The sequence below is a fragment of the Saimiri boliviensis genome, chromosome 11, assembly GCF_048565385.1.
Source record: "Saimiri boliviensis isolate mSaiBol1 chromosome 11, mSaiBol1.pri, whole genome shotgun sequence".
NCBI classification, from domain to species: Eukaryota; Metazoa; Chordata; class Mammalia; order Primates; family Cebidae; genus Saimiri; species Saimiri boliviensis.
This window is the reverse complement of record NC_133459.1, coordinates 32,516,088-32,541,396: the sequence shown is the minus strand read 5'-3', so window position 1 is coordinate 32,541,396 and position 25,309 is coordinate 32,516,088. Positions and strand designations below refer to the sequence as shown.

Genomic DNA, 25,309 nt, shown 5'->3' with positions numbered 1-25,309 from the left:
ACTTGTTTCTGCAAGGAATTGGTGAAGGAAGACAAGGGACATTATTGATTTGGACTGAAGCTTCAATTACGATGGCAAACCATGAATCTGTGATGATACCACAGTTCTCCTGGTAGCCCCCTCAACCCCCAGGATTAGGGATACAAAAGGTGAATGGTAGAACTGATGGAAGGCAGGAATTTCACCAAGCAGATATGAGAGTGTTGAGGAAGATGAAAGCATTGGTGGGTGGTCTTGAGGTCAGACTGGGTAGTGAGGGAAGAGGAGTCAGGTGAGGATCAATAGATAGGACACAATGTGGGAACCAAAAGGCTAGAGGGGCCTGTGATGTAGAACAATGGTGCATTGAGACCAAAGTCATTCTGCTGGGAGCAATAGGGGTTTAAAATATGTGAGTTGGGTTAGCAACTGGGTTTAAAATGTGGGTTTATGGTTAGCAACTGGGTTTAAAATCTGTGAGTTGGACTTTCCTGGCTCCCAGGATAGCAGGGCCTTGGATGTGGCCATAAACATGGTTGATCATGGGATGGAGGAAGAGCAGGGTGTTAAGAGCTCATGAGAAGGTACTGGCCTCCAAAAGAAGGGGAATCTCTCCTTTGAAACAGGAGAGAAAAACGGAATTGAGTACATATGCAGACAGGATTGCATTTTTAGAGAGTAGGACAAAGGCCTTGCCTGCCAGATGGCTTCTGTTCCCTCCAAAGAGAGAGCCAAAGTCATCTGCTAAGAGTAAGGGGAGGTTAGAGAAAGATGTTCAAGGGACATCTAAAACACATGAAAAAGTCTTTGAGCAGAATGAGAGAGTGAGCTTATAGAGCTAAATGGTAGGGTCACTGGGCAATAGCTAGGACTTTTTTGAGATGAGTAATCAGAAGTTTATAATAGACATCCATCTTCCTACTCGTGATTTTTTTCACAGCAAAGCTCAACTGTATGGTGACAGGAATGGAGAAGGCAGGTAGAGGGATTCATTCCAAACTGATGTCTACTAGGCAACTGATGAAAGGAAAAAGAAGCAAGGACTTTGGACAAGCAAGAAAATGAGCCTAATGGTGGCCCATGTGGTCAAAGTTGTGTAAGAAGAGAAGAAAAGACAGAAGAAGCAGATGGGTAGAGAGGAGATACTGCTTTCAACAGAGTGGAGGTTTCAATAGGGAAAGATGAATTCTACTGGAGGTTCAGCAAACAATGGTGGAAAGAAATACTTAAGAGTGGGAGCAAGATCTCGACTACAGAGGGCTGCAGAGGAGGTGGTGGCATAGGAGCGGAAGATGGGCTTCAGTCAAGGCAATGGTAGAAGCAAAGGTTCCAAAATAAGTTGCAGCTACAAGTAGGATTTGTTTTTCCTTAGAACTGGTAGTGGGAAGTGGTTCCAGAGGACTGTGGAAAGGGTTGGGAAGTAGGTTAATAGGAGGAGAAACAAGGGAAGGCAGCATGCAGCAGGATGGGAGTCAGATTTGGAGATAAGATATGAGACCAGAGGCACTTGCACCTGGAGCAGTTCTCTTCTTTGGCACCAAGTTGTTTCAGTGTCAGAACTGGCTGTGGGCCCAGACAGCAGCTCCCTGTGGTCCCCTGGGATACTGTTTCCCATTATATGGTATAGTAATATCCAGAGGAAAAATGGGAGTGGCTGCAGAGCTCAGGCATGGAAGATCTCAGAGCAGTCTCTCCTGAAAGCGATCTGGAAGAGCATTTGAGGGAAAAAGGCAAATGGAGAAACAAAATGATATATTCATTCATTTAGTGAGACATTGTCTGAGCACCTACCATTTTGCCAGCCCATCTGGGTCACTGTGATGAGCTTTCTATCTGTTGGTGGGATCCCATGGAGCTGGCTGCTCAGGGGCCTGTCTGTCTGTTCACAGAACCCCTGACTTTTGCCCAGACAGCAGAGGAAAAAAGTAGCTAATGCTTCATTTTGAACCTAATTTAAGGTACTCTATGGTATCTGCAGACTGTAATATTTTAATTAAACTCCTTTAAGCCCTTAAACTGGTAAATGCCTTTTTGGACTGTTCTCTCTCATTACCTTCAGCATGTTTCAACACACTGCAAATATCATCTAATTCTTGGAAACAAGTACAAGATAAATTGAGTCTGAAGCTGAGGGCTTTTGGCAGGAAAGTCTAACTTTCCAGAAGAGGTGTAGGATGGTGCTGGTGGAGAGCTTTCTAAGGATTCTCTGCGGGGCTAGAGTTCTGAGTCCACAGGTCCTCTTTGCAAAGGTGGGATGGAATCAGGGCTTTGATTATCTTATTCTAATTTAGTTAGTAATGTTGTCAGCCTCAGGTGTAGTTGTGGAGGAGGAAAAAACTGTCAAGAAACTTCAGGAAAGGTAGAAAAAGGATCCTTAGCTTTGAGAGAAATCCCAGGCATAGAGAAACAGAATATACATGGCATTGGGAGTCTGATTAGCTCTGGTCCCAAAGGTTGACTACTGACAACATCCCAAGCCCTGGGCTGAACCTTCACGTGCATCATCTCATACAATTTCCTCGTCGCCATATCTCAATGAGGTGGTATCATTTGTCCCATTTTACAGATGAAGAAACAGAATCAGAGAGATTTTTTAACTCATCCAGGCTTAAACGAACAGCAAATGGATCTAGATCCGGAAGGCCAAGTTGGTAAATTCCAAAGCCTGACCTCGCCTTAACCATGCCACACTGCCATAGGGCCCAGTTATATCAAGTACAATCTAGGAATCTATGTGTTTCTCAGCACAGAATAAAAAAGGAGCAGTCAAATACACATGGGGGAACGGAAGAGGGGAGGGTCCCCCGGGACTTGTTGAAACTTGATTCAACAGATTCTTGAGCTCAGGATGAGGGAGGAGCAGATCCTTCTGGTGCAGAACTAGGGTGAGAAGAAACCTCTTCCCAGGAGGTGATGAGCTAGCAAAGAGGAAGGAACAGACCTGACCCAAAGCCCCTTGCAAACAACTCTCTGACACCACCTGCTCTGCTTGATGGTGAATGTTTTTCCACCTGCTTCCTCCACTTGCTGTGGTCCTTCAGAGAGGAGGGGCTGTGTCAGACACTTTTTTCTCCCCACACTTTTCCTGGCCCATAGTAGGCACTCAATAAATGTTGGAATGAATGAGTGTAGGAATGAATGCATGCAATGAGATTATTTTGTCTGGGAGCTGCAGAACCTGCTTCCCAGACCCTCCTAGGAAGGGCATCCTGGGAAGAGTTTATCATGGCCCTTTCCACACATGGCAAGGAGTCCTAGCATATTTGGCCCCAGCAGAGGAAACCAGGTTTGACACCACTTTCATTTTATATAGTTAAGCTCGTTGAGTTTGCTCACTATTTCTTTACTGTTAGGCACTTTGCCTACAATTAGGATAAATTGTCACGTGGGCAGCATGAGAACAGGCTCTTAGAACCTTTTATTAAAATAGCTGAACACTAACGTTAAAGAATGAAGTGGCTAGAACTAAACACATTTTTAAAGAAAGCAAATACCTAGGTACAATGTAGTACCTTAACTGTTATCAATCACTCCTTAATCTAATTAGTTTAGAAGCTATTTTAAAGAGCTTAATTAGATTAAGCTGTGATTGATAACACTTTATATCTACTTGAGTAGAGCACTTCTAATTCACCTTGAATCTCTATGTTTCCAGTCAGAAGCCGGTTTCGGGGATAAGCTGAGTGTGGAGATGGATTTGGGAAGCACTGAAATCACTCTGGGTGCCTGGCACTGAGCTGAGTCAGGGGCCTTGGTAGAGCTCTCGGGCACAGACATTCTGAGACCTAATGGAGTAGCCTTGACAAAGATATCCTGAAATTCCTCTTCAGGAGGACTGAGGGGTCACAGAGGAAGGAATGAGGTCAGACCCCTAGTTAAGCAGCATTAGGTCCACAGCAACACTCAGCTGGTTTGAAGAATTGGAGTACAAATTGGGAAACAGGTTAGCAGAGTAAGGCATGGGCTGCTTAGGTGTCCATAGGTGCCTGGGATCCACCTAGCTTTAGGTCATCCTGATAGGTTTTAGCCCACACCCTCTTGGGAAAGAGAAATTGCATTGTCATAGTGGAGTCAGGATGTGGGGGTAGGTGGGGCATGCAGAGGGGTCGCTTAGCCTGCCTTGGAAGTTCATCATTGCCTGCAGAACAGCAGTCAGAGTGTTCCAGGCACTGTACTTCCCTTCAAGCCTCCCAAGAACTGTAGGGGAAGGACACAGGAGGAAGCAGAAGGTTATGTCCAGGGTGGAAACTATACAGATGCAGGCTCTTCTGGGCTGGGAGAGGGAGGCAAGAAGGAGAACTGGACCTAGTCTTAACCCAAAGACTTGTCTTTCATCTCCTCTGCAGCCCGCATGTGTGATGCCCACCTTCGAGGCCCCTCAGGCATCATCACCTCCCCCAATTTCCCCATTCAGTATGACAACAATGCACACTGTGTGTGGATCATCACAGCACTCAACCCCGCCAAGGTAAGGCTCTTGGGGAGCGGGGTGGTGTTCTGTGGGCAGGGCCAGGTTGGGGACAGTTGGCCTACAAGGTTTTTCAAACCCAGAATTTGCTGGTGGTAGAGTCTCTGCAGACAGTTCTTTTAAGTTTTTTTTTTATTATTATTAATATCAAGTGTATAAAAAGCAGATTATAAAATATAAGCAAAATGTAAAGAACACCCATACAACAAACACCTGTGCAACCATCATCCAGCTTAAGGGGAAAAGAAAATCAGTTACCTTAGTGATGCAGGTTCCTCACCAATCCCATTTCATTCCCTACACCCTCAGAGGTAAACATTACCTAAATTGTGTGTTTATTATTCTTTTGCTTTTCTTTATACCTAGCACTTAAGTGTGCATCCCTAAAAATATATTGCCTAGTATGCTAACATTGGAACTTCATATAAATGTAATCGTGTGTGTATTATTGATCAACCTCACTCGAAATTATGTTCCTAAGATTTATCTAAGTTATCGTGTGTAATTTTGCACTCCTACATACATTTTTTTCATCTTTGTTTCCTGTTTAGTTTTTTTTTTTTTCCTGTGCCCTTTGTTCTCTCTCTTATAAATTTTACAAGTATGTTGCCAAGATCCACAAAATAACCTGTTGGAGTCTTTAATTTTATCAAAACTACAGAATAATTGGAGGAGAACTGATATATTTTTGATACTGAGTCTGCCAGTCCATGAGTATGGTATATCTCTCTATTTGCTTAGGGTTTCTTTAATGGCTTTCAATAAACTTGTATAATTTTTTCCATTACAGATCTTATGCATGTCTTAATATAATTACTCCTAAATATCTTATATTTATTGTTGCTATTATAAATCAAATTTTTTAAAATCGCACTTTCTACCTGTTTCTTGCTGGTGTTTAGAAATGCAATTGATTTTGTACTTTGAATTTTATATTAGCAACTATTTTGTAAAAATGTCTCTGAATTCTTTGAGGTTTTCTGCATGGATAGTCATCATCTGCAAAAAAATGATGATTTTGTTTCTTACTTTCCAATACTTATACCTTTTCTTTATTAGTGGAAGATTGGCATAATTTTTTTATTTTCTTGCCTCAGTGGTCTGGCTGGAACCTCCCAGTATAATGTCAAATCATTACTATGATGGTGGCCCCTGTGGTCATTGTTTGATATTTAATAGAATGTTTTTATTTCTTCACTGCCAGGGTCCATCCCATAGACCCCAGTTGTGTGACAGATGGATAAGTGCACTCACACACAGAATAAAGTGAACAAGTGGGCCAAGGGATCATGAGCCACTTAAAGAGAGAGATGACAGCTACATGACACTCACTAGTTTACCATCTCCCCATTTATTCAATATAGATTTAATAAAAGAGGCTTTAAGTCAACACACTTGTAGAGAAAGATTAAAGCCAGGTTCTGATGCTCAAAGCAAACACCATTAGTGGGTAATATCCCTGATCAACCTCCTCCCAAGACTGCCATCTAGCTGAAAGGTTAGTTTTAAGACCACATGACTAAACAAGTTAGTAAGGTAAAGTAAACTCCCCCACAGACCCTAGCTATTTGCTTTATGTATTGACTAAATGTAAGGTGGATTTAGGATGCCTTCAGCCAAAACTTCTATTGAAACTATGAAAAATCCCTTAGGCCCTCCAAAAGGGTTTGAGACTATATTTTATAACTTTCTCCACTATTTTCCCTTAATATTTTTTGCCATTACCCTGAGTGAATTCCCACACTTCATCATCAAGTATGATGTTTGCTTACATTTATTTTTCATTTGTAGATACTCCTTTATAATAGAATTGGGGAATTTACTTTCTAATCCTAGTTTGCTAAGAGCTTTTATCAAGCATGGATATTGAATTTTATGAAGCATCTTCCTATACCTATTAATACAATCATAAAATTTTTCTCCTTTATTCTCTTAGGATAGCAAATATTGCCTTTTCTCATGTTAAACCAACCTTGCATTCTTAAGATTAACATAACATGGTCATTTAGTATCATAATTTTTATACGTGCCTATATTTGATTTGGTTTAGTAATTTGTTTCTATTTTGTTAGTGAGCTTAGCCTGTTTTTTCTTTTTTCATATTGCCTTTGCCAATTTTTGTGTCAATATATTGCTAGCCTCAGAAATGATTTGAAGAGTATTTCCTCTTTTTCTATCCTCTGGGGTTATTAGTGGAAGATTGGCATAACTTTTGCCTTGAAAGTTTGGTGGAATTTCTCAGCAAAACTGTCTGGGTCTGGTATCTCCTTCGTTCAAAGAATTTAGACTATAGACTTAATACATGTAATGACTAAATAATTATTTTGGTCATTTGTTTTTTTTCTTGACTCCATTTTAGTAAATATTAAAATTTATTGGATATAAAGTTATACATAGAATCTCATTATATTTATGATATCTGCAATTGTTGTGTTTCAATTCCCTTTTTCATTTTTAATATGTATCTTTTTTAATTGGTGTTGCCAGAGGTTTAATATTTGTTAGTCTTTTCAGCCAACCAATTTTTGTTTTGTTACTATTCCTTTTAATATATTTATTTGCTAATTTATCAGTTTCTGCTCTCATCTTTATTACTCCCTTCTAATGCACTTGGGTTTATTCTGTTGTTCTTTTTCTGGCATCTTAATTTTGATGCTTTGTTCATTATTTTTCAATCTGATTTAATCATCAAAAGCTACAAATTTTCCTCTAAGGACTACTTTGGCTACATTCCTGAAGATTTTTATAGTTGTTATTTATTTTTCTGCTATAGTTTAGTTCTGAATATTTTTAAATTTACATTATTGTTTCATCTTTTAACCATGAACTATTTAGAAGTATTTTTTAATTTCCAAAGGATTTATCTAGCTGTCTCTTTCCTACTGTTTCTAAATCTTGTGGCCAGAGAACATTGATCTATATTTGCATCATCTGAATTTGTGCTTTTGGGACCAGAAATGGTCATTTTTCACATAGATTCTGTATAGGCTTGAAAAAACCCTGCATTTTCTGGTTTTTGCTTTCTAATATGTCCATTACATCAAGTTTGCTCATTGTGTTTATATCTTTTATATCTTCATTGGTTTTTCTTGTCTTCTTGATCAATCAGCTGCAGGGGGAAGAATATTAAAATCTCCCATTATGATGGTGGGTTTGTCTATTATTCTTTAAAGTTCTGTCAATTTTTGCTTTATGTATTTCCAGACTGTGTTATTATAGTATGAAAGTTGAAACTCAGAATTATATATCTTCCTAGTGAATTGAACTGTTTCAAAAATAATTATGTACTAACTCTCTTTATCCATAGTAATGTTTTTAACCTTAAAGGCTTTTCCCCTCCATCCATTACATCAGCTTTCTATTGGTCTTTGTCTAATAAATATTTTCTATTCTCTTACTGTTAACCTTTCTACTTCCTTGTGCTTTATATGCGTCTGGTGTATAGCTGGATTTTTAAAAATCCCATCTGACTATTTATTTTTTAACTAAAGAACTTAGACCTTCTGAATTATACAATCATTTCTATTCTTTGAAATTTATCCTAAAATACTCTAGAAATAGGAATATGCCTACTTAATAAAGCCTAGCGTTAAACAGTAATTTTATGCTCTTCCTGAAAAGCCAAGGATCTTAGGACACTATGACTTCAGTCATTCCCTCTGATTCTGGTGTGTATTATTATGCTACCTTAAATTTTCCCAAGTCATTATTGTTATCGTTTAATAAAACCACTGTCCACTTAGATTTACTTACATATTTACCACTTCTTTATTTACCACTCCTTCTTGTATATCAGTCTTTCTCTTTGGAATATCTTTCAGTGCAAATACATGCTTTAAAATTTATTTTCTTGTTGTTGACAAACTCTATTCTTCTTTGTCATTTTTAGGAATAATTTCAACTTTTACTTTAGATTCAGGGAGTCCATGTGCAGGTTTGTTCCATGGATATATTGCACGATGCTGAGATTGGGGTACGGATCCTGTCACCGAGTTTGTGAGCGTAGAATCTAATGTATAATTTTTTCTTCGTCTTAAAATGTCTGCTTACCCTCATTCTTGAAAAAACACTAGTATTCACTAGACAGTTGATTCTCAGTTGGTTGTTACATTCTCTCTGCTCATAGAGATATTGTTTTAGTGACTTCTGGGTTTCACTGTTGCTGTCAGTTTTTTGCCATTGCTTCGTATAACATCCTTCTGGCTATTTCTACTGCCTTTTCCTTCTCTTTAGTGTTAATGTAGTTTCACCTTTATGTGTCTAGGTGTGAATATTTTTGTATTCATCCTGTTTTAATTAAGTTTCTTGAATCTATGGATTGTATCTTCCATCAGCTTGGGAAAATGTGCAGCCATTACTTTTTCAACTACTGCCTCTTTTTTATTTCTTTTTTCTTCTTCTAGAAGTCTGACAAGGTATGTTAATCTTTCTCACTCCATCTTCTGTGTTTCTTAACCTCTCTCATTCTGTTCATTAATTCTCTGTCCAGCTGTGTCTAGCCTCTGTTAAATTCATTCACTGAATAGTTATTTTAATTTCAAATAGTTTATACTTTATGAAGCCCTATTTGATTCTTTTTCAAATGTTCTTAGTCATGTTGTCATATTTTATAGTCTCTTGCTCCCTCCTCATATGTTTAGATCATTCTTGAATTCTTTCAATATATTAAACATACTTATTTTCTATGTTGTGTCCGTTAATGTTAATATCTGAAGTTTTTGCCAGTTTGATGTTGTTGCCTGTTGTTTCTCACCTCTGGCTCCCAGAACCATGTTTCCTTCTTTTAGGTTGTTTGATTATGTGGTTAGAAGGGTAAATTTTCTCCCTGGTAATTCTTTGAGACCTAGTTCCTTCCAGAGAGGGTTTGCATGTGCTTCTGCCTAGTGCTGGGGACATTGCCAGCCAGAAACCTCTTCATGCAAAATTCTCAGTATGGAGGTTTCAAACCACCCAAGTAATGTGAAGGCTGCAATCCCATGTGAAAGCTGACTTATTGTTAGGAATTCTCAATGGAAATATTGGTTCTTGTCTACCCAATGTCAAGGAGGTCTAAGATAAACAGTCAGCCTCCAGATCCACCTGGAGGGTGGTAGTGACAGGTAAGAAGGAAGACAGGCTTATTTCTAATTCACCCTCATGCTACGGGTGTGGATTTAACTAGCCCAGCTCCATCAGAAATGTCCTATTACAGTCGACACCATAGTGGGCCCTGAATTCTGTCTCCCGTTCCCTCTTTCTATGAGTCTCTGAAAACTGAAGCTATATTGACCAAGTTTTTAAATGGTACTCAAGACCAAAGCCAGCTTCATGTTCTAAATCACATTTTGGGTCCCTACATTCACTGTGTTGAGTATTCCTTTTTATGTTAGTCTAGTCTACTCAGACTACTATAACAACATACCACCAACTAGACAGCTTAGACAACAGAGATTTATTTTCGCACCATTCCCAAGGCCAGAAGTCCATGATCAAGGTGTGAGTAAATTTGGTTTCTGGTGAGGGCTCTCATCCCGGCCCATAGATGGCCACCTTCTCACTGTGTCATCAAGCGGTGATTCCTCTGTGCACACACCAAGAGAGTGCTCTCTGATGTCTCCTTCCCTTCCCATAAGGACACCACTTCCATCGGATTATGACCCCACCCTTACAACCTTTTTTAACTTGATTACCTCCCTAAAAGCTCCATCTTCTTTTTTTTTTTTTGAAACGGAGTTTCGCTCTTGTTACCCAGGCTGGAGTGCAATGGCACAATCTCGGCTACCCGCAACCTCCGCCTCCTGGGTTCAGGCAATTCTCCTGCCTCAGCCTCCTGAGTAGCTGGGATTACAGGTACGCGCCACCATGCCCAGCTGATTTTTTGTATTTTTAGTAGAGACGGGGTTTCACCATGTTGACCAGGATGGTCTTGATCTCTTGACCTCGTGATCCACCCACCTTGGCCTCCCAAAGTGCTGGGATTATAGGTATGAGCCACCGCACCTGGCCCCCATCTTCAAATATATTGACATTGAGGATTCAACATATGAATTCAGGGAGATATACTACAATTCAATCCTTAGCACTAACTTCAAAAAAAAGCTGCTTTTTTTTTTTTTTGGTCCTTTTAAAAATTTTCCCAACACTTTGAAATTCTTTGGTCCAGGTGCCTAGAACCACGGTGCGGGGAACACTGGAAATAGATTTCCTTTGCACAACATTTTATGAAGGAAGATTCACATTTAATTAAATTATTTCATGATGTACCTAGTTAATGGGAAAGGACACTTCAGCCACATGGGGTGAGGATGGTGGCTAGACCAGAAATAGGACTTAATACCATGAAATCATATTAAGTTGTTGACTAGAGAGCTCTTTCTTGGGCACCATTACCATCCTTATCTCCATTTTCTTTTGAACCTGAAGGTGAGGTGGCAGGGGAAGTCTAGGTGAGGTCCAAGAAGTTTCTAACAATTAGATTTACCCCTAGAAGGCCTCGCTTTGGTCAGTGCATGGAGACTGGTGGCCTCCATATGGTCACTCCCCTACATGTCCTGCAAGTTATCGCCCCAGCCTGGATTTCTAAAGACAGCACCTCTGAAGGGTACCTCCTTACAGTGTGCAGAGTGGGGTTCCTGATATCTCTGTGGGTCCTTGGTGGGCTTCAGGTAGTACTGAGGGAGCCCAGAAAGGCTGAAGAGAGCCCTATCCTGATCCAGGTGGGACATACAATGCAGCAAGCAGGGTCTAAGTGTGGAAACTCAAAGTCTAAGACTGAGGAATAGAAGCTGTCTCTTTGGAAACAGCAAGGACAATGGATGCCGTGTTTCTAACCCTGTTCATAGAACTGGCCTACAGGTGAGATACAGGTGTGTCCAAGGACTGCCTATCCACTCATCTTCAGATGTCTCCTTCAGCATAAAGTTCAGTCTCTATGCTCACAGTATGTTTTGTTTTGTTTTTGAGACGGAGTCTTACTCTGTCACCAGGCTGGAGTGCAGTGGTGCAATCTCAGCTCACTGCAGTCTCCGCTTCCTGGGTTCAGACGATTCTCCTGCCTCAGCCTCCTGAGGAGCTGGGACTACAGGTGTGCACCACCATGCCCAGCTAAGTTTTGTATTTTTAGTAGAGACAGAGTTTCACCATGTTGGCCTGGATGGTCTCGATCTCTTGACCTCATGATCTTCCTACTCAGCCTCCCAGAGTGCTGGGGTTACAGGCGTGGGCCACCATGCCTGACCTCTCAAAGTATGTTTCATGAGATGAGCATTCATTCGTTCATTGCCTGTAGATATGCCTCTGCCTTTGAAGAATGTGCACATAGGAGTGAAGAACAGGTCTATAAATTAAAATTTTTAATAAAGAAAAAAAGCTAGAATGCAGATAAGTGCTGATAGAGGCCTGTCCAGAGAGCTATGGGAAAACTCAGGGAAGAGCTGCTAACTGGGAGGTCAGGGAAGTTTTCACAAAGGAAGTGGCATGTCAGCAGAGTCTTGAAGGGTTGGTAGGCTTGGAAATCAGTATCTCAGGGAAGACACGGGTATAAAGGCACTGAGGTTTGGAACAGCCCCTTAGAACTGGAAGTAATTCAACATGCCTGGATGCAGGTACGGACAGAAAGATAAGCAGGATTCAGACCATGGAGCTCACATGCTTAGCCAAGAAGTTTGGGTTTTATCTCAAAACACAGATTGCTAAGGCTAGCAGTGTTAGACTGTTGTTAGCAACAATAGTAGCTCTTATTGTATACCTGTCCCATGACAAGCACTAAGCTAAGCTCTCTATATGAATGATTTTATTTCATTCCTTTAATAGGACAATGAATTTGATTTTAATAGGCCTATTTGGTAGTCAAAGAAACTGAATCATGGAAAAGTTAAAGGTTAGGAAACAGCTGCAGCACAGAGCCAGTAAGAGGCAGAACTGGGATTTAAACTCAGTCTTCCTGGCTCCAAAGCCCATGCACTTACATAGCTTGGGGTGTGCTGCCGGATGGAACAAGGTCTCAGAGTAGATGAAAGGGGCTGGGCTTGACCTCCGTGGAATGAGCCTGGGAAGAACAAGGGTCACTCTGTCTCCTGAACTAAAGCAATGGCAGAAGATCTGAGTTTTTGGAAAATTACTCTAGTAGCAATGGAGAAATTTACAGGTGGATACTGGAAGGGGCAAGAGAAGTTAGAAGGATGAAGCAGTTGACTCAAGTAGGAAAAATGGGGGCATCCACCAAGGCTTTGGAAATTTGGAGGGGGAAACAGATGAGAGAGATTTAGGAGATGGAGTGGGACTTGGTAGCTGATTGGATGTGGGAGCTGAGGGAGAAAGAGAGGTCTTATTCAATGTTATATTCCAAGTGACCAACACAGTTCCAGGCACATAGTAGGTACTGGTACTTGGTCTATATTTATTCCATGAGCAGATGAATGATGACTTAGTGCTTTCTGGCTTGGTCCAGTGGCTTGGTCCAGTGGGAGAGTTAAAAAGGAAATACAAATGGAAGAACATGCTTTGCAGGGGTCAGAAGGGAAACATGGTGCATCTGGAGTGTCTGTAGCTCATTCAGTGGCATTTGGATATACTGGTTGGAAATTCTGGATAAATGTGGGTTTAAGAGAGAGGTTTGGGTATTATCTGAGCACATGGGTGAGAATAGAAGCCTAAGGAATGGACAACATTTCTCGGAAAGACCTGAGAGAATAAGAAAACTCAGAATGGATCTGACAGGAGAAAGAACAAGATCTAGTGAAAGAACAGAGAAGGAGCAGTCTGCCAAGGCGGGAGGAGAATCGTGATGCAAAGGCAGGACGAGTTTCCAACTAGGGCATGTCTGATCATGGCAACGATGAAAAATGTCTTGTTGGAAAAGTGCTAGAAAGATACCATTGGCTTTGGCCTTGGAAGAAGACCTTTTAGTGAAGCTCTAGGGGCAGCAACAGACAGAAGTGGTGTGGGAAGCAAACGAATGGGAGGTGAGGCTGTGGAGGCCAGGATGGGCAGTAGCATGTGAGGGACGTAAGATAGAAAGTCTGGGGTTACTTATTTGTAGGCTTAGGAAAAAGGAAGCAAAGAGGGAGAGAGTGAAGGTATAGGAGAACAGGGATGGTGACAGAAGGGAGATTCTGGAATGAGAGGGCGATGGGATTGGGAATGCAGGGCTTCCTTTACAAGGAGCAGGGGGAGAAAGATGCTGTTGTGAGAAGGGGCTGAAAGGTCTGCTTCTGGGAGTGTAAGAGGCACATGTGTCCCCTTGGTCTGCTCATAGACATGGAATAATTATGATGCATTCCTGGCACCTGCACAAGAGGATCATTCCTAGAATTATATCTCCCTTGCAGGACCTCTGCTACCTGTGTGTGGCAAGGAGCTAGGAATGTCCCAGGGACTAGGGCCCTCCAAGGGTAATAAGGAGGCCAACAGAGAGAAGCAAGAGTGCTATGGTGTAGGAATGGCCAAGAAACTATGTCAAGACACTGGCGTGAACTGAGCACCTATGGGCTGTGCACCTCTGCACTATGGGAACAGGAAGAACTTACAGTCTTACTGGAGAGGCAAGTTAAGGATATGTCTATATTCAATAAACTAGGAGTAAGACAAATAAAAACACCCCGATTCATCCTCCTGGAAACTTGATAGATTCAAGGAACAGAGGAAGGAAGGCTCAAGCAAGTGATGCAGGCCTACTCCACATGCAGCCTCCAGGCCCTCCCTTCGACCGGGTTGTCCTCAGGCAATGTTAACCTTACCTGGGCATTTGGGTGATCTCAGTCCTTATAATATTAATCTAACAGTAATTCATGTCTACCTACAATAATTTTTTCCCAAATTTCATCAGAAATGGCCAAGAACCTGTCAAGACACTGGCGTGAACTGAGCACCTATGGGCTGTGCACCTCTGCACTATGGGAACAGGAAGAACTTACAGTCTTACTGGAGATCAATGCAACTCCCACTCCCAGCAAAGCACAGAATGGCCCCCCACCCCATCTCTCCCTTTGGGCAGCTCCAGCTTCAGTCACACTGGACTCAAGTTCACACACCCACCTGGCCCTTTAAGACCTGTCTGGGCACATCTGGTCCCAGTGTGCCTTCCCTTCTCCTCCAGGCCAATTGCTGTCCCCCTTTAAGATACAGTCCAAACACCCCCTCTTCTGAGAAGCTTTCCTGATTTATCACGTGTTGCTCTTTCCTGTTCCTGTAGCACTTTATCAGCACCTTTTGTTTTTGTGCATCTAGAATCTATTTCTCCCACAGCTCCTGAGCACCCTGAAAGCAAGGATAGCACTTTGTTTATTTCTTCCATAGTTCGCACAGTGCTGGGCACAGAGAAACAGCTCAGCAATGTTTGAACATAAGAGTGATTATTGGAGGAGGAGCTCCTCTGGGATGGCTCCACCCATATCGGGCTTGAGGTTCAGGCCTTCTTCGTCCAGGGCCTCCTCTTGTTAGGACCATTCAGCTCAGCCTCGTGGAAGAACAAAGACATCATCAGGACTGAAACCCACACCCGCCTCAATGCCCCCTACCTGCACACATCTGTCTTTCTTTGCAGCTTCTCAGTATGAACACAAAACATGTGATCCAATTTGCACATGAGCCTCCCTTGATTTGATCAGGAAGGTTAATCCACCTTTGCTAGAAAAGAATGAAAAGTGAGACAGGAGAGAGAGAATGAGGATGGGAGGGAGAGGGAGGGAGCATGGAAGGAAGAGGGAAAGGAAAGCTCATTTCATGAACTTCAAAGCCAAAGATAACAGCGCTTTGATTATTCACTCCTTGGGGATTATCACTGTCATTCTTCCCTTTGTAGACCTGAGGAATTGAGAAATAATTCTCCAGGCAAGTGATCAGCAGCTAGAGCAAATGTCAGGGACATACTCGTTGGCCCATTTGTTCACTCACTTACTCATTCAGCAAACATTTACTCACACCCTCTCTGTGCCAGGCCCTGTGCAAGACACCTGCAATCAGAGATTTCCCATGTGCCTTCACAGCCCCTCCTCGTGTCTGGGGGACTCTTTCATGGCCTCCTCAAGTCCAAAGCCTCATTCCTTTCCCTTTTACAGCTGACTCCACTTCACATCATGTGCTGGCATTTCCCCTCCCTGAGATCTGGCTGTGGCCATATGGTATCCCCACACACCCTCTCTGCTGCTGAAGACAAACCCTGCCCCTCTGTCCGCTTGCTCACCAGGATTTTGTGCCCTTCCTGTTTCCCCATCCATGCTTCCCTGATTTGAGCACTCATCACACTGCATTGTATTCTTCTTTTTTTTTTTTTTCTTTTTTTGAGACAGAGTTTCGCTCTTGTTACCCAGGCTGGAGTGCAATGGCGCAATCTCAGCTCACCGCAACCTCCGCCTCCTGGGTTCAAGCAATTCTCCTGCCTTAGCCTCCCGAGTAGCTGGTATTACAGGCATGCACCACTATGCCCAGCTAATTTTTGTATTTTTAGTAGAGACGGGGTTTCACCATGTTGACCAGATGGTCTCGATCTCTTGACCTCACGATCCACCCACCTCGGCCTCCCAAAGTGCTGGGATTACAGGCGTGAGCCACCGCTCCCGGCCTACACTGCATTGTATTCTATGTACTCAGGGTCTGCTGTGAAGCTCTCTAGAACAGGCATCCCCAAACTTTTTACACAGGGGGCCAGTTCACTGTCCCTCAGACCATTGGAAGGCCGCCACATACTGTGCTCCTCTCACTGACCACCAATGAAAGAGGTGCCCCTTCCTGAAGTGCGGCGGGGGGCCAGATAAATGGCCTCAGGGGGCCGCATGTGGCCCGTGGGCCGTAGTTTGGGGACGCCTGCTCTAGAAACTTTGAGGTCTTTATGAGCCGTGGCCATGTTATCTTGCCTGCCAGTGCCCCTCCAAAGCCCAGCACTTGGCAAGTGTGTAACTGTTGAATGACTCAGTGAATAAAAGAATGAGTGAAAGAACTTACTGCTCTCAGAACTACCAAAATGAAACCTGAGGTAGTGACCAAAGTTCCAGAACCTCTGACCCTTCTCATTCCCTGCTGGAGGCCTCTGTCCTTGAACTCCTGGGGGTTCAGGTGTTCAGCCTTCCCACTGGCCTCCCCTCTTCACCCCAGGAGCTAATTCTCCAGCCCTTTCCTAGGGTCTCAGCAAGACCCTGAAAGAAATCATGGCTCAAGCTGTGCCTAGGAAAAGTGAGTTCCCTTCTTTTCATGGAGCTAATAGCTACACTGGTAGCAACATTGGTAAACTGAGGCTGGGTGGGCCAAGTCAGCCCTCAGGAGCTCAGAGAAATGCTCTGAGGAGAAATATGGAAGGTAAGGCTGGAGGACAGCATTGTGGAGGGGCCTCTAGCTAGCCAGGAAGTGGCAGGGGCAGGCCTTGCAAAGCCCACAGTTTCCAAGCCAAGATGCTGTCTATCCTATGGGTCAAGAGTTGGCAAACTCTTCAGTGGTATTGAGCGCCTGTTAATATAACCTGTAGCAATGAGGTTGTTATTGGCTGGGAGGTGCAGAAAACCACCCATGGTTTATTTTCTTCACACACCAAAGGTCCAGAGGCAGAAGGTCCAGGGTTTGTTCCCTCCGGGTCTCATGCTCCTTCTATTTTTCCCTCTGCTGCTTTGCATGTGGTTCTCATCCTCATGATCACAAGAAAGCTGCCCCCTCACTGTCCTTACATCTGTATTCCAGGAAAAGCAAGGAGAAGGATGAGGAAATGCCCTGAGGACTCCTCAAACCATGTTTCATTGCCCAGAACTCTGTCACATAGCCACCCTTAGCTCTGAGGTTGGCTAGGTACATTATCACACTCTCAGCAAAGTCAGTGTTCTGCTAGGGAGAAATAAATGGAGGAAGGGACATTAAGTAACCCACTATCCATGTTGTTCAAAGCATTCCCAAATATGAACTAGATCAGAATGGAACTGTTTTGGTGTAAGCAGAGCCTTGCCTACTCTGGCTCCTCTTCCATCCTAGTGGGTTGTCCCTAGAGTACCTTTATGGAACCCTGGGGTGCCTGGGACCCCAGTTTGAAAACCATTGCTCTAGAGAAGCCATCAGCAAACTTTTTCTACAAGGAGCTAGACAATAAATATTTTAGGCTTTAAAGTCCGTGTAAGATTTTTATTGCATATTCTTCTATGATGTAAGTTTTGGTTTTTTACTCATGAAATGTGTAGAAATCCTTCTTAACTGTAAGAGCCATATAAAAATAGGCTATAGGACAGATTTGGTCTAAGAGCTAGTTTTCCAACCCCTGCTCTAGGAGATAGGGAGGCACTGAGAGTATTCGGTACGTAGTGAAGGATGGGCGGCAGAGACAGAGAGCCCAGTCAGGAGGGTGTTGTAGCAAAGCAGTCCTTAAACAAAACAGCCTGAATCTACATCTCCTGAGACTCCAGCTTCCCGCAAAACTCCCCTGAGCTGGAAGATCCTCTCCTGCCTCGTGCAGGCATCGATCATGGGCTGGCAGCACTGGGAACCCTGTCTTTGGTCTGATCCTGGACAGCACATAGCAAAGAGGGAATGTTCTCCAGGGCCTCCAGTGGATGTCCTCCAGGGTCCCACTCCATCCCCCACGATTCTCAGGACAAAGTGGCTGTGTTTGAAGGGCTCTGGTCTCCCAGACTCCCTCCTCCTACCCTCTGTCATGAATACAGACTCAGGGTCCCCCTAATTCTCCTCATGCTCTTGGACCCTGCATCAGCCTCCCACTGGTCTCTCTGCCTCCAGTCCTCCCTTCACACTGAATTATAGCTTCCCATCAACTTGACCATGAAGTCTAGACTGCCTGCTCTGGCTGCAGGTAGAATCATCTGCAGACTCAGCCAGGCTCTTCTTCCTCTCCCACCCTCCTTAGCCCTTCACTGCTCACCAGGTAGCCTGGGCTGAGCCCACACATACCCTTCTCCATCCCACCAGGCCCAGGCCCACCTCCTCCATGGATGCCCTTCCATCTCTTTCCTCTTTGCACTCCTCCAGCACTCACTATCAGTGCCATGTCCTCTGCATTTAGATTCTGCTCTAAATTGTCAGGCAAGCAAGATAACTTATGGGAAGCGGCTAGCTCTGGGCTTGGCACATGGCAGGTGCACAGTAATTATGTCCTAGATGATGGGTTTGTTTATTCATTTATCTAATGGGTTTAAATTGGGTGTCTGAGCTGTATACAAATGTGCCTCTTTGATCATGCCTATTTCATGTGCTGCCATTTCTCCTGCCTCCGAAAGGCGCTTTGTGAGCTTGATTGATCTGCATGTTAGTTAATGAGTCATTATAGGAGCCTGTCTTTAAACAAAGGCCAAAGCAGAGGAGGAAAAAAAGGGGAGAAAAAAGGAGAATGCCAGTACATTGTGCACTAGGGGCTCGTCCTAAAACTGCAGCATTGTGTACATTGAACACTCTTCTTGTGTGATTAGCTCCTGCGTTAGAGTCGGCACTCTGAAATGTGGTTCACGTCAATGGCAGCTCTAACCAGTGATGTGAATCATTTTATAGCTCTGGGTTCTGGCCTTCAAAGCAATATTTTCCTATTATAGGCCTAATAATCATACACTCCCTTTTTTGGAGGTGACTGGGTGAGCAGTGTCCTCTGCCCTAGGGCTGGCTGGAAGGGGCAGATGTGGTGAGAATATGCAGCCAGGACCCTTAGTCCCTGCAGAGCCCAGGCCCTTCCTCCTGCAGAAGACACCACCTACCTTGTGGTGTTGTATATGCAGCAACTCTTTGCTGACCTCCTGCTAGGACCCAGAAAAAAAGCTCAAGGAAGATTTGCAAGAAAACAGGCTTAAGTCATAGTTTCTACCTTGTGGGACCTGTGACCTTGCTGGAACACCATCAGGCAGCAGAGCAGAGTGACAGAGAGCCTGGGCCTCTGGCTGCCTGGTGGGAGTCCTGGCTCTGCCACTTAGCTGTGTGACCTCAGGTAAGTTGCCTCAATTCTGTGCCTAGCCTGTCCCATTTGTAAAATGGAGGTACTCAAAGTAGCTACTGTGCTGTGTTTCTCATGAGTTGATGTGTGTAAAGTGTTCAGAACAGAATTGAGCATATTGTAGGTATCAGCTCTCGGAGTGATGAAATCTCATAAGAGAAGATGATCAAAGACTATGATTGTCTTGAAGAATCTCCTAGAACAAGGATCAGCAAACTACAGCCTATAGGCCAAATACAGCTCTTTGCTCATTTTGTAAATAAAGTTTTATTGGAACACAGCCACGCCCATTCATGTACATATTGTGTATGGCTATGTTCATGCTACATCAACAGCGCTGAATGTCTGTGACAGAGATTGCATGACACAAAGGGGAAAATATTTACTATCTGGCCCTTTACAGAAAAAGTTGGCTAAGCTTTGCTCTAGATGGTAACCACTGTGAGGGGTCTGAGAGCCTAGCAATCCATCCATGCTAGAGAAGCAGGAAAGGTTGGAAAATGTTCTCCCAGTCGACATCTTGTCAGCCCCTGGCATGGGCCTGACCCACTGACAGGAACTGGTACAGAGGCAGTGAGGCCTGACCCCTGCCCTCCAGGAGTTCATGGTGTAGTGGAGGAATAAGTGAACAGACCCATCAAAGTCCAGCAGGTAAGTGCTAAAACAGACAAGAGGAAGGAGCTGAGCAGCAGATGCTCCCCTTGTCAAGGTTAGTCAGAGAGAACTAAGACAATTCAGGCTCACAGATGAGGAGAAATGCGCTAGGGCAGCGACAGGGATGCGGAAGAGCCTGCGTAAGTAAGGGTCATGAATGGGCTGCCCCGGTGGGAATGCCCAGGACCTCACCTGGACCTTGCTACAGGCCCACATCCCACCTCACCTAGACCTTGCTACAGGCTCACATCCCACCTAACATGGACCTTACTACAGGCTCACATCCCACCTCACCTGGACCTTGCTACAGGCCCACATCCCACCTCACCTGGACCTTACTACAGGCCCACATCCCACCTCACCTGGACCTTACTACAGGCCCACATCCCACCTCACCTGGACCTTGTTACAGGCTCACATCCCACCTCACCTATACCTTGCTACAGGCTCACATCCCACATCACCTGGACCTTGCTACAGGCTCACATCCCACCTAACATGGACCTCACTACAGGCTCACATCCCACCTCACCTGGACCTTGCTACAGGCTCACATCCAACCTCACCTGGACCTTGCTACAGGCTCACATCCCACCTTACCTGGACCTTGCTACAGGCCCACATCCAATCTCACCTAGTTGAAAGTCAGGAATTGGGCTCCTGGCTCCTCTCAATGCTGCTGCTCCTCGAACAAAAATCTCATGTCATGCCTTTACTGCCAACACTTCCATAACTCCTCATTGACTTTAGGACAAAGCCCAAAATTCTTAGCATGACAGGCAGCTTCTCATAATCTGACTCCTCCTGTTTCTCTCATATCCCCACCCTCCACCTCCCCCTCCCTTAAATAACTACACAGTAGTTAGACCTCTCTGGACAAGTCACCCTGTTCCAAGACCCTGCTCTTCCCTCTGCCTGGGTTGCTTGCCCTTCCATATCCATTGGTTGAACTCAAGTTCGTCTTCCAAACTCAGCCTGGGTTTCATTTCCTCTAGGAAGCCTCCTTTAGCCTTTCTCCCAGTCAAAGACAATCACTTCCTCTTCTCTATCTGTAGACCCACTGAAGTGCTTACAGATGCTATTATCCAGAGATGCACCTTTCTGTGACTCTCATGCCACTGCAGAGGGGCCCTGCATAGACAACACGCAGGCTCATGAATGAGGGCAGTGTCAATTTGCCTCTGGTATACTTGAGAAAGTACCTTGGGGTGAGGCTTTGCAGGGTCTCTGGCAGGATGTAGGTGCCAGACTGTTTGGTTTGGATGGAGGAAACCTGCAGAAGGTGCCAGCCACAACTAGGAAAAAATATCCACGGAAATTATATACTCCTTTAGTCGTAGAACAGAAAGCAAAGGAGCAACTTCAGTCTCCCTGTTGGGAGAATGAAGGTCATCATCAGATTAAAACCAGACTGAAACAGACTAAAAGAGATACCAATTAGACGTGAAGAGTGTGTGTCTTTGTGTGTCCTGTCCTTATGAATGGCACCATCCCTCACCCATCCAGTTGCCCAAGCCAGATATTTCTGTCCCCTCAGCACCACCTGCATCCTGTCACCAAGCCCTAAATATCACTAGGACCTGCCCTCTTCTTCATCCACACTGCTGCTCTTCCATCGCTCACCTGCACTACTACAAAAGCCTACAACCATCCTCACCACCAGCCTCATTCCTGCAGTCAGTTCCACACATACTGCCACACTGGCATTTTCTTAAACACCCATGCATCCCCATCACCCACAATTTAAAACTGTTCCTCCCCTGGGATAAAACCTAATTTTGGAGGGTGAAGGTATGAGACCTTTTGAACCAAGCTCTAGGCAAACTTTTCCAATCCTAGACCTTCCCAAGTCACCTCCTTGCACTGAAGACCCAGCCACATTATCCCCACCAATACCAGGCAGCTAGCAGGTATGCTCAGTTTGTAGATCTGATAGCTGCAGACACTGAATAATTTGTTCTGGAATGTTACATCTCTGCCATAACTCAGGCCTTGTGCACCTGACCCCTTCCCAGAGCGTCTGCCTCCCTCTCTCTCCCAGCATCCCCCTTTGGCCTGGCAGGGTCATCAGTAGCCTTCAGAATTTCCTCAGATACCCCAATCTCTAGTAGTGCCTGCTCCTGACTCCAGCTGAGTGAACCACAGGCCCTTCTCCACTCCCACAGCCCCCTTGTAACATTTATCCCATCCCAGTACCATTGTTATCAGTTTGCATTTGTCTCCCCTTCTCACTGAAGGCAGGGACCATGTCGTGCTCACTGTGGAAACCCCACCGCCCAGCCTGGTATATGGTGAGTGCTTAGTAAATATTTGTAGAAGGCAGGATTAAAACAAGAGGGAGAAATCTTGTTGAAATCTCTTTCTGAGAACATTTCATTTATTCAACAAATAAGCAAACAAAAAGGATGGAGAAAAGCAGGCAGAGGAGAGGATGAGAGAAACTTCTGCAGGTCCCTGGGGGTAAGAGAGCTGAGATTCCACATGTGGCCTGAAAAATTGCCAACAAGCCCACCGGGATTTCTGTGCATTAAAGCATGAAGAAAGAGTCTAATCATCTCGCTGTCAGCCAGATGTGCCCGGTTGCTGTTACAGCCCCCGGAATTGGCCAGATGTGCCATGAACATCTTCAGAAACATCAGTGGGCCCTGGAGACTGCATGGCCTAGAGAAAAATAGTTCACACTCATTAAAATGGCACAGAAATTATCAGTTTGTGTAGGATGGTGTCACCAGTGACTCTGGGCATTGGGACATAGCACAGAAAATCTTTCCTCCCCTCAAGGCTTTTGGAAGGCTTCCTCGCAGCCCTGTCTGCTCCTAACCCTGTGCCTCCTCCCCAGGTGATCAAGCTCGCCTTTGAGGAGTTCGATTTGGAGAGGGGTTATGACACCCTGACGGTCGGGGATGGTGGTCAGGATGGGGACCAGAAGACAGTTCTCTACATGTAAGTGCAGTGGGGTGTGTTGTTTGAAGGGCAGGAGTTGGTGGGGTGGGGTTTATGGAGTCCTACCTGGTCCCTAGACCATGCTGTGGCAAAGACAGTATCCTGCAATGTTCCTAGTTTCAGCAGTAATCCCTCTACCTCTCTCTACCCTGACCAAGGGGAAAAGAGCACTGGGCATTTTCTCACTGGGAATTTATATGAAACATGAACAGAATGAGCAGTCTCTTAGGGGGAAAGGGAGATGGAGGTTTTGTGGCTGAACCTGGAGCCTTCCACTGGCTGGCTACTTCCATGCAGACCCTGATGCTGCCACCCTGACAGTTTTTACTCTGGACCACATCCAGCCATGGCAGCCTGACCTCAGACAGAGATAATGAAAATGAGTTGCTAACCTTTCTGCAGGCTCAGAAATCCCTGGGAAATGGATGGTTTCAGAGAATCAGGACCATATAGACATAGTGGCCATACTTCTTGAACTGAAAAAGACGAGTATGATGTGTTCCAGCCAAAGGAGAGGAGAATATCAAGCTGTCATGGAATTCCACTATGTTCAGCCTGTGCTCGTGGGGGCCATTTAGCTTCTCCTTTACCCACCGTCAGTAGCCTGACTTGAAAACCAGGAAAAAGACCAAGTGTGGTGATGGTGCATTGCTACAATCCCAGCACTTTGGGAGAGCAAGGCAGGCAGATTGCTTGAGCTCAGGAGTTCTAAACCAGCCTGGGAAACATGGTGAAAACTCATCTATACAAAAAATACAAAAATTAGCTGGATGTGGTGGTGCATGCCTGTAGTCCCAGCTACTCAGGAGGCTAAGGCAGGAGAATAGCTTGAGCCTGGGAGGTTGAGGCTGCAGTGAGCTGAAAGCATGCCACTACACTCCAGACTGGGTGACAGAGTGACATCCTGTCTAAAAAAAGAAAAAAAAAAAAGCTGGGAAATACTTCTGTTCAAGACATGTGGCTTAGTTTAAGGGACAGACAGGCCTGACCACATCCATCTCCCTTCCAAAAAGGAGGTGGAGAGTCAGCAGCATTGAACACCTGCCATGCTCCCAGGCACTGGGATGGAAACTTTTGCATCAATTATCTCACTTAAGCCCTGGTGTTATTATTCTCATTTAACAGATGGGGAGACAGGCCCAAAGGTTTCAGAGAAGGTTGATAGCAGAACCAGCACTCAAGTTCATGTCTTTTGATTTCAACCAAGGACAATGTCTCATGCCACACTCCCTCCCAACAAGACTAGCTCCAGGATATCTCCTCATGGTTCTAATGCTGAATGAGAAATGGTCATTTAGTAACAGCTGGCTTGTCCAGAGGCTGTTCTTTCTGAGTGTTTCTTGCAACTTCCCTACACCTACCTGGAGATGATGCTATACAGGCAGTTACATGACTCATCTTATCCGATGTACCCACTTAATCAGGTGATATGACTGGGACTTGGGTTTCTCTGGACAAAGGAATGGAACGTGAGCCCACAGGGCATTTTTCCTATCTTGCCTAATCCACTGTATTAGTGAAGGTTCTCCAGAGAAACAGAAGGATAGGAGATAGAGATGACTGATAGATAGAGAAATAGATAGATTGATAGGTAGATAATAGGTGATGGATGGTTGACTGATTGATGATAGATGATACACAGATAGATGATAAATAGATGTAGATTATTGATAGTTAAATGATAGATAGATAGTTAGATAGATAGGCAGATAATTTGTTGTAAGAAATTGTCTCATGTGATTTTGGGAGACTGACAGATCCCAAGATCTTCCAGGTGAGTTGAGAAGCTAGAGATCCAGGATAGCCAGTGATGTAGTTGCAGTCCAGATGCCAGTAGGTTCAAGATCCAGGAAGAGCTAATGTTTCAGTTCAGGTTCAAAAGCTGGAAATAAGCTGATGTCCCAGTTCAAAGACAACTTCAACTGATTGATGAGGCCCACATACCTTGGAGAGGGAAATGTGTTTCACTCGGTCTGTTGATTTCAACGTTCATCTCATTCAAATGCACTTTCACAGAAACATCCAGAATAAGGTTCGAACAAATATCTGGGCACCATGTGGCATAGTCGAGTTGACACATAAAATTGGCCATCATACTTACCTCATGTGGTACATCGCTGTCACTCATGTTCTGCCCTAGTTTACTGACCTGTATGGTGCCTCAGCACTTTGTGCCCAAGAGATGAGGATCCTAGCTGTCTTTCCTCCCACAATCCGAGTGTGCTTTGACATAGAAAGAACCTTAGAATATCAGAGCTTTTGAAAAGGCTATTGCGGATCATACCATGCAATCCCCTCAGTTAACGTAGAGTGAAAAAGCCCAGAGAGGCTCAACCCATGCCCAAGGTCCCACAGCACATGAATGGCAGAGCCAGAGCCTG

The 25,309-nt window shown here is 44.4% G+C and overlaps 1 protein-coding gene across 7 annotated transcripts in view; it reads left to right on the top strand.

The window, feature by feature from the left end:
• CSMD2 (CUB and Sushi multiple domains 2) overlaps window positions 1-25,309 on the top strand; it is a 620,269-nt gene that overhangs the window by 325,767 nt on the left and 269,193 nt on the right. For 6 of the 7 annotated variants that reach the window (XR_012512370.1, XR_012512369.1, XR_012512368.1 and 3 more), the window contains exons 10-11: window positions 4,326-4,447; window positions 22,825-22,928. The exons of the other annotated variant lie outside the window; for it this stretch is intronic. Coding sequence is in view for 3 of the 6 variants with exons in the window: in XM_074380476.1 (XP_074236577.1) it covers window positions 4,326-4,447; window positions 22,825-22,928 (226 nt within the window). In the remaining 3 variants the exon portion in view is untranslated. The remainder of the gene's footprint in view (window positions 1-4,325; window positions 4,448-22,824; window positions 22,929-25,309) is intronic. 7 annotated transcript variants of the gene reach the window in all.